Genomic DNA, 13,140 nt, shown 5'->3' with positions numbered 1-13,140 from the left:
CTTTCAGATCCTGGCCTCTATTGTAAAAGGAGAACCTAAAATGCAGGGAATAGATAGAAGGGGGGAGAAAAGAGAGGGAGATGCTTAATGTTTTGTTTATTAATGTTTGCCACACACTGTTCTAATTGCTCTATAACCATTTAGAACTGACCCTAGTCATGGCAAGAGGAGCCTGATAAATAATAGATCTGTTAAAAAAAAACCACATCGATACTGCTGCCGTTCACAGTTTGATAACTTAGGACTTGCGCAGTAAGTGCCACATCGGTACACAATCTGTAACTCTTAACATCTGCTCCCTCATTAACACCATTCAGGCCCCAGGAAGTGCTTCTCCACCTCTTTTGTTTCTACCTTTGTAACTAGAGGTGATAGTGTCTGAATGCTGTGAATGCTTGTGGATTGCACCAATGCTGACATAGGATGACCCTGCTTAAAAGTGAACTTAACTTTTCAAATACTTTCAGTCAAAGAGCACAAATGTAAAAGATTTTTGCATAGGGACGCCTGGGTGGCTCAGGTTAAGCATCTGCCTTCGGCCCAGATCATGATCCCAGGGTCCTGGGATCGAGCCCCGCATTGAGTTCCCTGCTCCGCGGGAAGCCTGCTTCTCCCTCTCCCACTCCCTCTGCTTGTGTTCTCCCTCGCTGTGTCTCTCTCTGTCAAATAAATAAATAAAATCTTAAAAGAAAAAAAGAAAAGAAAACAATCATTTAAAAAAAAAAAAGATTCTTGCATAATGAAGAATCAGATGCCCACAGGGCTGGGTGTCACTTTTTTTCTTTTTTTTTTTCTTGCACCACATATTAACCCGGTATTCCTAACACTTACACATGGCAGCTGAGGAACATTTTGCAATATTAAACAAGTCATATTAGTCTTAAGTTTATATATACGATGATCTGGATATAAAATGCATGAAACATGATCCACATTTTACAAAGAGAAGCCTGAGGCAAAAGAGGTTCAGTAATTCGCTGACTCTCATAAAGTCTATTAGTGGTAGAACTGCAGCTAAAAGCCATTTCCTCCTAAGCACTCTGTGGTGCTTTTCCACCACAACTTAAGGCTCCTCAGAGGGTCTAAGATAATAGAAGTGAACACCTCGGAGACAATAATTCTCTTTTCCCTGAAATATGATCCCACTTATTTTCTACTAAAAATCCCAGGTATACAAACTAAAAATCCCAAATGTCACAAAGATGTCTACTCTTGAGTCAATTTTCATTCCGTTCTTTAAATCCCTGAGGCATTCAGTCTCTAGAATTTCTATAACTAGGAGAAAATCTTCACCTCAAATGTTCATCTAGTGTAATTTGATGAAGACATACTGCCAGGCTGAGAACCTTCATAAAAAATTGGACTAAGAACCTTCATAAAAAATGTCTGCCCAGAGACAGGTGAGGTATTTCAGCTCCAGTGCTGATTGGTTCACTTTCTAGGGACTCTGAACCTGGGACTGGGAACCTTCATAAAAACTGAGAACCTTCATAAAAAATGTCTGCCCAGAGACAGATGAGGTACTTCAGCTCCAGTGCTGATTGGTTCCCTTCACAGGGACTCTCCAATCCTACTGTGGATGGAAGCTTTCACAGGTTTTTATTCTCTGAAGTGAGTACTCAGAGCCACCAGGTAGGAGCTGCGTTGACTACCATTTCTTTTTCCTTGTTCCCAATGATGCCTGGGAAGATGGCTCTGCGGATCCCCAGAGGCCTCTGGACAGCAGCTGAAATGATGATTCTGGTGGTGCTGAGCATCCCAGTGGCTGAGGGCAGAGACTCTCCACGTAAGTGCAGAGCACCTGTTCCCCAGAGCCACCCCCTAGGGAACAGGCTCTGAAGGACCTTCGGGCTGGGGTGTGGAAGGTTCTATGATCTCAGAATACAGTCTTTTTTTTTTTTTTTTTAAGATTTATTATTATTTATTTATTTGACAGGGAGAGAGCACAAGCAGGGGGAGGGGCAGGCAGAAGGAGAGGGAGAAGCAGGCTCCTTGCTCAGCAGGGAGCCCAACGTGGGGCTCAATCCCAGGACCCCGGGATCATGACCCGAGCCAAAGGCAGTCACTTACCTGACTGAGCCACCCAGGTGCCCCCAGAATACAGTCTTTTATTACAGGTTTTCTCCATTTGGGGAAGAGAGCTCTGTTACATTCTCATTTCCATCTCTAAGGATGAGGTGAGGACAATCCCCATACCATGGACTCAATCCATCCTGGGGATGTTATAATGGGGAGGAAGAAACAAAGTTTGCATCTGCTACCACTGATAGGACAAAGTGACATTCGGGTTATTTTTGAAAATAAGAATTTGTTCAAAGGAGACACAGGATTTTTCATTTCAGGGTCCCCCAAGACCTTGTCCTGGCTACACACTATGGGATTCTCTGTTGGAGAAATGTAGGGCAGCGAAGGTCTCTGTAGTCTTAGTATTTGATAAAAAGGACTCTACATTCCTGATTCTGAGTGGAGTGCGCATTGAGGCAAACTCTTGGTATTTGAGTGAAACTGGGTGACCACAGACAGGGAGTCTTAACTTAAAGTTTCACTGGTTTATGGTCAGATAGTAACTTGTGTGGGATTCAGAGAGTTGAGTTGATGGTGGACTGAATTTAGGAGAAAGGAGAATGTAAAGAAGAGAAATAGCACATACCGAGAAACCATTTCAGCCACAGGATTAGTAACTTAATATAAATTCTCTCTGATCTTCCTAACACCCCTATGTGTGGGGATTATGACTTCTGCTTTACAAATTATAAGTATGATATGGATACTTCGTTTAGTAACCTATAGAAGCTGGTAAGTGGCAGGGTTAAATTGAAATCTATTTTATCTTATTCACAAGACTGTGTTCTTTCCATGAATAAAATGTTTCTTTCTAGGACTTGGAAGGTGTGTGTCCCTTTTAGCCCAGCAGGAATGAGCAAACCTCACACTGCAATTGGGTGGGTGTGACAGAAACCCAGTGTAAACCCACCCATGGGAAGGAAAGCCCTTTGCAGGGGACCAAGAGAATATGTTGTCAGGAGGAAGTCAAGCTTAATTTTTAAAAAAATTTTTGTTATGTTAATCACCATACATTACATCATTAGTTTTTGATGTAGTGTTCCATGATTCATTGTTTGTGTATAACACCCAGTGCTCCATTCAATACGTGCCCTCTTTAATACCCATCACCAGGCTAACCCATCCTCCCACCCCCCTCCCCTCTAGAACCCTCAGTTTGTTTTTCAGAGTCCATTGTCTCTCGTGGTTCGTCTCCCCCTCCGATTTCTCCCCCTTCATTCTTCCCCTACTGCTTTCTTCTTCTCCTTCTTCTTCTTCTTCTTCTTCTTCTTCTTCTTCTTCTTCTTCTTCTTCTTCTTCTTCTTTTTTTTTTAACATATATTGTATTATTTGTTTCAGAGGTACAGATCTGTGATTCAACAGTCTTGCACAATTCACAGCTCTCACCATAGCACTTACCTCTCCCATGTCTATCACCCAGCCACACCATCCCTCCCACCCCCCACCACTCCAGCAACCCTCAGTTTGTTTCCTGAGATTAAGAATTCCTCACATCAGTGAGTTCATATGATACATGTATTTCTCTGATTGACTTATTTCACTCAGCATAACACCCTCCAGTTCCATCCATGTCGATGCAAATGGCAAGATCTCATTCCTTTTGAAGGCTGCATAATATTCCATTGTGTGTGTGTGTGTATATATATATATATATATATATATATATATATATATATATATATATAAAACACATCTTCTTTATCCATTCATCTGTCGATGGACATCTTGGCTCTTTCTGGTCAAGCTTAATTTTTTACCTTTCTTCTTATTCCCTTGAACTCTTGTGCTTAGGTGGACACTTGTTTGTCTCTGAGGTTCCCTGGAGTTCTATGGAAAATGGGATTTCATGTGAGAACGTCCTGATCCGAGTACAGGGATGGATGTAAAATCAACCCCGACTGCCCTATTTTCTTCAGTTCTCTGACTCAGGCAGGGCTCCCATGACCTAAGGCTTGTTCCTCCCTCCCCTCCCTGGAGGAAGGCAGTTCTGGAAGCCTTCAGAGGAGGGCAGGCAGGAAGAGGATGCTCCGGGCCTGGTTGACAGGCATCCAAGGTGGGAAAGCTTTCAGGTTTATCAGGCTGCCTGGCCTCGCCCCACAAGGCCCGCCGGGTCGTGGCTGTGGTTTGGGCTGAGGGGCAAGGGCCTGACTGACCTGCGGTGATTGCCTGCAGAGGATTTCGTGTACCAGTTTAAGGGCCAGTGCTACTTCACCAACGGGACGGAGCGGGTGCGGGTCCTGACCAGATACATCTATAACCGGGAGGAGTACGTGCGCTTCGACAGCGACGTGGGGGAGTACCGGCCGGTGACGGAGCTGGGGCGGCCGGACGCTGAGTACTGGAACCGCCAGAAGGACATCTTGGAGCAGACGCGGGCCTCGGTGGACACGGTGTGCAGACACAACTATGGGAATGAGGAGAGAACGACCTTGCAGCGGCGAGGTGAGCGCCGGCCATTCGCCCTCCGCGGCCCCATCCCCCGGGCCCAGCAGAGTCCCCGCGCGGGGAGGGGCGGGGACGCGGGGCCGAGCTGGGGGACTGACCCGGCGGCCGTGCACTGTTCCTGCTGAGGTGGGTGGGTCCACCAGCGGGGCTGCGCTTCCTCTGACGTTTTCACCACTTCTGCGCGGCCCCGGCTCCCTACTTGAGTGTTTGGTTTCTCCCTCCCCACCTTTCGCTAAGCAGAGCCGAGTGAGCCCCCCATCCCCGCCCCGGTCCCGCAGTGAGCTGTCCCGGCCCCTGCGAAGCTTAGTGGGCTGGGCCTGGTGGGGGGAGGGCACCTTGCACACGTGGTAAATAGGTTACAGTCGTCACAGGCCAAATTTTGACTTTTTGGTTTCAATTATGATTCATCTTAATTGTTTTCTTAAACGGCTGTGATTAGTCCCGGACTTCTTTGACTGGAGGAACTGCCTTATCCTTGTCTGCCTAGTACCTGAGGCAGTGACTGTTAGGTAATGTGAGTGCAAACCTTTGTGGAATTAATGAATAAATGTATTCGGCTGCCCATCCACTTAGGCTCAAGGGAAAATAGAACGGTAAATATGCCTTAAAAATGGGCTTTATTAATTAGTCTTTACTATTTTGCTTAATCCTTTAAAGTAAACTTTGTGCGTTGGATCTTAATACCTTAAGATTTGTGAATGCAGAGTCTAAGAAAAAAGTGTTTACTAAAAATATAAACTATATTTGGATGGTATTGTAAGGCAGAATTTTAATTTCTTAGAAAATCTCAACAAATGTCAGAATAGGAAGAGCTGAGGTTTTGGAGTCAATAAATTGATGCTATTAAATTATTAATAAAAATTGTTTCAGGTTTCCTTTGGCCTAAACCCTGCCTATCCTTCTTCCCTCTGCATCTCCTCCTCCCGGCATCACCAACCACTTCAGGGGTAAACATTCGGCAAGTTAATTGTAGCCATTTAATAAGCACCTATTTCTAGACAAATACTTTACCAGACACTATCTATATTATGCCATTTAATTTCCAATTAACTACTTTATGTATCAATAGGAATATGGGGCGCTGGGGTGGCTTAGTCGTTAGGCGTCTGCCTTCTGCTCAAGTCATGATCCCAGCGTCCTGGGATCGAGCCCCGGGTCGAGTCCCAATGGAACCTGGAATGGAGTTCCGAATAGAACCCCGCGTCGGGCTCCCTGGGCTCCCTGCTCCAGGGGAAGCCTGCCTCTCCCTCTCCCACTCCCCCTGCTTGTGTTCCCTCTCTGGCTGTGTCTCTCTCTGTCAAATAAATAAATAAAATCTTAAAAAAAAAAGGGGGATGGAGGGAAAGAAGTCCAGATTTATTATTTTTATTTTAAAAAATTTTAAGAACAATGTCCTGTGTAATACAGCAATCTAAATTTTAAAAATGCTTTATTTTGTCAATTAATATCAACAGAATAACTTTCATAGAATGATTACTATGATTTCTTCAGACTCTGAAAAGTAAGCTGACTCCTGTGTTTATCCAAACTAATAAAGTGGCCAAGCTCAGATCCTAATCCAAGACTCGGAATCCAGGGATCTTTCCACCCTGGTACCAAGAGAGGACTCTTCTCCATGGGGAGACTTGCTGTGTAGTCCCACATCTCAGTGTCTTTTCTTGTCTGTTACTCCCCTCAGTGGAACCTACAGTGACCATCTCCCCGTCCAGGACAGAGGTTCTGAACCACCACAACCTGCTGGTCTGCTCAGTGACAGATTTCTACCCAGGCCAGATCAAAGTTCGGTGGTTTCGGAATGACCAGGAGGAGACAGCTGGCGTTGTGTCCACTCCACTTATTAGGAATGGGGACTGGACCTTCCAGATCCTGGTGATGCTGGAAATGACTCCCCAGCGAGGAGATGTCTACACCTGCCGTGTGGAGCACCCCAGCCTCCAGAGCCCCATCACAGTGGAGTGGAGTAAGGGGCAGTTTTTCTTTTCACTATGGGCCCCACAAGACAGAGCTTCCTCCAGCCCGTCCCCTTCTATTCCTCATCCTTGATGTCACTACTGAGCTGGAAATACAGGAGATTAGAGCACCTCTTGTCCCGTGGCAGGGGCATTGGAAGAATCTTGATCGCACTGTCTTTCTAGATACTAGGCAGATCATTCTCCACACCCTGGCCCTACCACCCAGCCCTGTAGCTCTGAAGGATTTACTACTCTGGCTGGTGACTGGGGTCTTGGAGTCTGAGGTTAGGGATGTGTCTGGAGGAGCAGGTTTCAGCTTCCCCCTCTCTCTCACACACCCACCATGTATGTGTGCGAGGATCTGTCTGTGGGTCCTTCCTTCCCCTAGGGGTGGTCAGAATGGAGCACTGGGTTCGCCTTGCACCTCCAGCTCCTCTACCTCAGACTGGACTTTAGTCTGTCCAAAGGGACCCTGTGGGGTGTGGGGACAACCCTGACACTCAGGCTCTGCTCCCCAGGGGCACAGTCTGAATCTGCCCAGAGCAAGATGCTGAGTGGCATCGGAGGCTTTGTGCTGGGGCTGATCTTCCTTGGGCTGGGCCTTATCATCCGTCACAGGAGCCAGAAAGGTAAGGCCCTCTGGGAAAATGGGGGAGAAGAGCTGTGCCTGAGGCCCTCTGCTCAGGGGGGCCTGTGCCTCTAGATGTAGCTCTTTGCTTCTGACCTTGGAAGGAAGGAGGCCGGGCTGGTGGTGGGAGGAGATGGAATAACTTAAGGGGAGGCTTTGGAATCTGATGTTACTGGTTGAAAGGAGCCTTATCACAGAGGTAACAGGTGGAGTATATTCTAGGGCTCCCTTGCAGTTCATCATTGTCTCACTGGCTCCTTTCTGGAAGGCAGCTATGCTCACCACTATACCACCAACGCTCTGGCTCCTTTCTGAAAGCTTCCTTCTTTAAGAGGGTCAGAGCGTCTGCTTCCCTTCCTTCTAGGGACAGTTTCATTCATTTGGGAGGATTTTAGCTTAGGGCAATTAAGCTCTCCTGGTTGCTGGGTAGGGAGAAAGTAAAATTCCAATTAAGTTGCTTATCTCACCTCCCTTTGGGGTGAGTGAGACACTGGCTATTTGTGTAATGAGACCTTTTTCTGTATCACTTCTTTTTGTAGGACCTCGTGGGTCTCCGCCAGCAGGTACTATTTCTGCTCTGATTCAGTGGGGGTTTGGGCACAGGTGAAAGAGGGAAGAGATGAGGTGGGTGCACCCGGGCACAATGGTCTCAGTTCATGGCCTAGTCCCTGCTACAGAGATCAAGAGTTAGGGAGAAGTTTGCCCAGTTTGTGTAGGCAGATCCAGGGTTGTTCTCCAGCGCCAAGTCATAACTTCGCTGGTATCTTTCTGGGAAACGTGGAACCAGAGCCACGTCTTGGGTGTTAGACACCAGGATGATGCCCACGTTGTGTTACATGTTGGTGGCTGCTGCCTGTGTGAGTTTGTAAATGAAAGGCTACTACTGGTGGAAAGAAGGTGAGTTATCATTACGTTTACTAAAACCTTACCATCCCCCTAAATAAAGGATCACGGCTGCTCCATCACCCCCACACATCTGTGTGCGGCTGGAGTGCCATGTTCTCTTGAGTTGATTTCACCTTTACAGAGACACTGGGGGAGGTGATGACAATATGCCCTGGACCTCAGCTTTCTCTGATGCTGTAGTGGCCCTGAGAGGAGGGGAGAGGGCATGTCCCTCAGGGTCCTCTGTGCTGATCACTCTCTTTTCTACAGGGCTCCTGCACTGACACCTGAGGATACCTGGGATTCCGCTGTCTGTAATGCCTGCCTGTCCTTGTCCAGAATTCCCAGCTGCCTGAGAGCCCATCCCCCACATGGGTCCGAGCCCCACAGCGCCTCTGATACAGTCACCAGGTGCCCTCCGGTGACCCCTGCCTGGCGGATCTGACTGTGATACTGTTCCCTGCACTGGTTTAGGAGCCTCTGCCGTGAGCTCCTTGCTAGCAGCATCTCCTCTGGCCCCGAGGGCTCTTCCGTTTCCATTCTTCCTCCTCAGATTGTGCAAGAGGAGCACACAGAAGCCCTTTAGCTGAATGTAGAGATTTTATCATAATTAAACATGATTATGGGTTCTCTGTACCTGAGTCTTCTTAATCAGGTGGAGGCAGGAAACCGGTGCAGAATGAAAGGACCATACTGCTCCTTGAAGGCAGAATGGAGGCGTCTGGGGGTGCCAAGTTACAAGCAGGCATAGGAGAGGGAAAATCAATTCAATAGTCACATCCTTCATGGGTATTTAGTATTGTTGAGTGCAGTGGCCTAAGGATGTGCCCGCCTCTCTTTAGGTTTGGTGAGTATTGTGTATATAAGCTGATCGTGGAATTATGTGAGCACAGATAGAGCGGCCCCTGGTGTCTCAGAGAACCACAGTGATGTTTCAAATATATCTTGGCAAGTCACATTGGTCAAGGTCCATTTTTATTTTTGAAAAAGTATAACTAGGAATAAGAGTACTGTTCCTGGTTTCACATGATAGGAACCCAACTCAAGTTTACTTTGTTTACATTACAAGGAAGTCTGGGGTCAAGTGGATTTCAGAAGTGACTAGATCGAGGGGTGCCTTGGTGGCTCAGTCAGTTAAGCATGGGACTCTTGATTTCGGCTCAGGTCCTGATCTCAGGGTCGTGAGATCCAGCCCTGTGTCGTGCCCTGTGTTCAGTGGGGAATCTACTGGAGATTCTCTCTCCCTCTGCCCCTCCCCCACTCTCTCTCCCAAATAAATAAATAAATCTTTAAAAAAAAAAAGAAGTAGCTAGTTCCTGACATTAAGTAGGATCTTCATCTTTATCTTCGCTTTCTGTTATATCTCTGTGTGCACCTTTCTTTCTATGTGTCTCTCCGTATCCCTTATATTTCTTTCAGTGTGTCTCTCTACATCTTTTTATTATAGTTTATTTATTGTTGTAGTACAGTTGACATACAATGTTATGTTAGTATCTGGTGTACAACACAGCGATTTGCAATTCCATACATTACTCAGTGGTTACCACAATATGTGTGGTCACCATCTGTCACCATATAATGTTCTTATAACATTGTTGACTATATTGACTTTTTCTCTCCATGACTTATTTCTTTTATAACTGGAAGTTTGTACCTATTAATCCTCTTCACTTATTTTGCTTAACCTCCCATCCATCTCCCCTGTGGTAACCACTAGTTTGTTCTTTGTATTTGTGAGTCTGTTTTCTTGTTTGTTTTGCTTTTTTGATTCCATATATAAGTGAAATCATATGGTATTTGTCTGTCTTTGTTTGTCACTTAACATAACACCCTCTAGGTCCATCCATGTTGTTGCAGTTGGTAATATCTAATACTCTTGTGGTAGAGTAATACTGATTTGTATATATATGCCACATCTTCTTTATCCATCCTTCTATTGATTGACACTTGGGCTGCTTCCATACCTTTACTATTGTGAATAATGCTGCAATCAACTTAAGAGTGTCTCTGCATCTTTTTATGTCTGTCTCTGCATCTCTGTCTCTGTTGTGTCTCTCACTCTTTCACTGCATCTTTGCCTCTGTCTCTCTATCTTCACCTTTGCCATTATTTATCTGGATCTCTTTTTTTTCTGTTTCTTTTTGTATCTCTTTCTATTGTCTGCATGTATCCCTTTGAATTAGTATTTTTGTATTGTTTGGTAAATACCTAGTAGTGCAATTGCTGGGTTGTAGGGTAGCTCTACTTTTAACCTTTTGAGCAACCTCTGCACTGTTTTCCAGAGTGGCTGCACCAGTTTGCACTCCCACCAACAGTGTAGGAGGGTTCCCCTTTCTCTACATCCTCGCCAACATCTGTTGTTTCTTATGTTGTTAATTTTAGCCATTCTGACTGGTATGAGGCGGTATCTCATTGTATTTTTGATTTGTATTTCCCTGATGATGAGTGATGCTGAGCATCTTTTCATGTGTCTGTTGGCCATTTGTATATCTTCTTTGGAAAAGTGTCTATTCATGATTTCTGCTCATTTTTTTTAACTGGATTATATGTGTTTTGGGTGTTGAGTCTGAGAAGTTCTTTATAGATTTTGGATACTAACTCTTTATCAGATATGTCATTTACAAATATCTTCTCCTATTCCATAGGTTTGCCTTTTAGTTCTGAGGTTTCCTTCACTGTGCAGAAACTTTTTATTTTGATGAAACCCCAACAGTTTATTTTTGCTTTCCCTTCCTTTGTCTCAGGGGACATATCTAGTAGAAATTGCTGCAGCTGATGTCAAAGAGGTTGCTGCATGTGTTCTCCTCTAGGATTTTAATGGTTTCCTGTCTCACATTTAGGTCTTCTGTCCATTTTCAATTTATTTTTGTGTACTATGTAAGAAAGTGGTCCAGTGTCATTCTTTTGTATGTTGTTTCCTAGTTTTCCCAACACCATTTGCTGAAGAAATTGTCTTTTTTCCTATTGGATATTCTTTCTTGCTTTGTCTAAGATTAATTAACCATAAAGTTGTGGGTTCATTTCTGGGTTTTCTATTCTGATCCATTGATCTATGTGTCTGTTTTTGTGTCAGTATCATACTGTCTTTATCACTACAGCTTTGTAATAGAGCTTGAAGACCAGAATCATGATGCCTCCAGCTTTGCTTTTCTTTTTCAAGGTTGCTTTGGCTATTTGGCATCTTTTGTGGTTCCGTACAGATTATAAGATTGTTTGTTTTAGGACTGTGAAAAATGTGGTTGGTATTTTGATAGGGATTGCATTAAAATGTATAGATTGCTTTGGGTAGTATAGACATTTTAAAAATATTTGTTCTTCCAAATCATGAACAAGCAATGGTTTTCCATTTCTTTGTGTCATCTTCAATTTCTTTTATCACTGTTTTACAGTTTTCAGAATACAGATTTTTTGCCTCTTTGGTTAGGTTTATTCCTAGGTATCTTATTCCTTTTTGTGCAATTATAAATAGGAGTGGTTCCTTGATTTTTCTTTCTGCTGCTTCACTATTGGAGTACAGAAATGTACCAGACCTCTCTGTATGTTGAGTTTGTATCATGCAGCTTTACTGAATTTGTATAACAGTTCTAGCAATTTTTTTTGCTGGAGTCTTTTGTGTTTTCTATATAGTGTAGTGAAAGTGTGACTTCTCCCTAGCTGATTTGGATGCCTTTCTTTCTTTTTGTTGTCTGATTGCTGAGGCTAGGACTTCCAGTACTATGGTGAGAGTGGACATTTCTGTCTTGTTTCTGACCATAGAGGAAAAGCTTTCAGTTTTTCCCCATTAAGGATGATATTAAGTGTCAGTTTTTTATATATGGCCTCTATTATGTTGAGGTATGTTTCCTATAGCCCTACTTTGTTGAGGGCTTTTATTATGTGTGGATGTTGTACTTTGTTAAATGTTTTTTCTGCATCTATTGAGAGGGTCATATGGTTCTTATATTCCCTTTGATTAATATTGACTGATTTGCGAATATTGAACCACCCTTGCAGTCCAGGGAAAAATCTCACTTGATCCATGGTGAATGATTATTTTAATGTACTGCTGGATTTGATTTGCTAGTATTTTATTGAGATTTTTTTCATCAGGGAAATTAGCCTATAGTTCTCATTTTTAGTGGAGTCTTTACCTGGTTTTGGAATCAAGGCCTCATAGAATGGATTTGAAGTCTTCCTTCCATTTCTATTTTTTTGGAAAAATGTGAGAAGAATAGATGTTAACTCTTCTTTAAATGTTTGGTAGAATTCCCCTGTGAAGCCATCTGGCCCTGGACTTTTTTTGTTGGGAGATTTTTCTTTTATTACTGATTCAGTGTCTTTGCTGGTTATTGGTCTTTTCAAATTTTCTGTTTCTTCCTGTTTCAGTTTTGGTAGTTTATATGTTTTTAGGAATTTATCCATTTCTTCCATGTTGTCCAATTTGTTGGCATATAGTTTTTCATAATATTCTCTTATAATTGTTCATATTTCTGTGATGTTGGTTATGATCTCTCCTCTTTCATTTGTGATTTTATTTACTTGGGTCACTTTTCTTTTTGATAAATCTGGGATAGTGGTTTATAAATTTGATTAATTTTTTTCAAAGAATCAGCTCATGGTTTCATTGATTTCTTCAATTGTTTTTTTAGTTTCTATATCATTTATTTCTGCTCTAATCTTTATTATGTCCTTTCTTCTGCTGCCTTTAGGTTTTGTTTGTTGCTGTTGTTGTTGTGTGTGTGTGTGTGTTTTTTCCTTTAGGTGTAGGCTCCTTTTGGTATACGGTTAGGTTGCTTATTTGAGACTTTTCTTGTTTTTTAAAGTAAGCCTGTATTGCTATATACTTCCCTCTTAGGTCCACTTTTGCTCCATGCCAAAGGTTTGGACCATTGTGTTTTCATTTTTATTTGTTTCCATGTATTTTTTTTTTTATTTCTTCTTTGATTTCCAGGCTGATCCGTGCATTGTTTAGCAGCATATTGTTTAACCTCCGTGAATTTGTGGTCTTTCCAAATTTTTTCTTGGGGTTGCCTTCAAGTTTCACAGCATTGTGGGCAGAAAATATGTATGGTATGATCTCAATCTTTTTGTACTTGTTGAGGCCTGAGTTGTGACCTAGGATGTGACTATTTTGGAGAATGTCCCATATGCCCTTTAAAAGAATGCGTATTCTGCTGGTTTAGGATG

At 43.4% G+C, this 13,140-nt stretch overlaps 2 protein-coding genes across 2 annotated transcripts in view; one reads left to right on the top strand and one right to left on the bottom strand.

Annotated features, from left to right (window-relative positions):
- The window catches only part of LOC118001169 (DLA class II histocompatibility antigen, DR-1 beta chain), a 301,107-nt gene that overhangs the window by 78,836 nt on the left and 209,131 nt on the right, over positions 1-13,140 (bottom strand). The window lies entirely within an intron of this gene.
- Positions 1,596-8,610, top strand: LOC118001168 (HLA class II histocompatibility antigen, DQ beta 1 chain-like). Its single transcript, XM_034991166.1, has 6 exons — positions 1,596-1,786; positions 4,237-4,506; positions 6,188-6,469; positions 6,980-7,090; positions 7,629-7,652; positions 8,245-8,610. Exons 1-6 carry the CDS (start codon positions 1,675-1,677, stop codon positions 8,256-8,258), a joined length of 813 nt encoding a protein of 270 aa, XP_034847057.1. The 5' UTR covers positions 1,596-1,674; the 3' UTR covers positions 8,259-8,610.

The sequence above is a fragment of the Mirounga leonina genome, unplaced genomic scaffold (genome assembly GCF_011800145.1).
Source record: "Mirounga leonina isolate KUSES-001 unplaced genomic scaffold, KU_Mleo_1.0 Mir_53, whole genome shotgun sequence".
Lineage (NCBI taxonomy): Eukaryota > Metazoa > Chordata > Mammalia > Carnivora > Phocidae > Mirounga > Mirounga leonina.
Note: the sequence above shows the minus strand (reverse complement) of the source record. Positions and strands in the feature narration are given on the sequence as shown.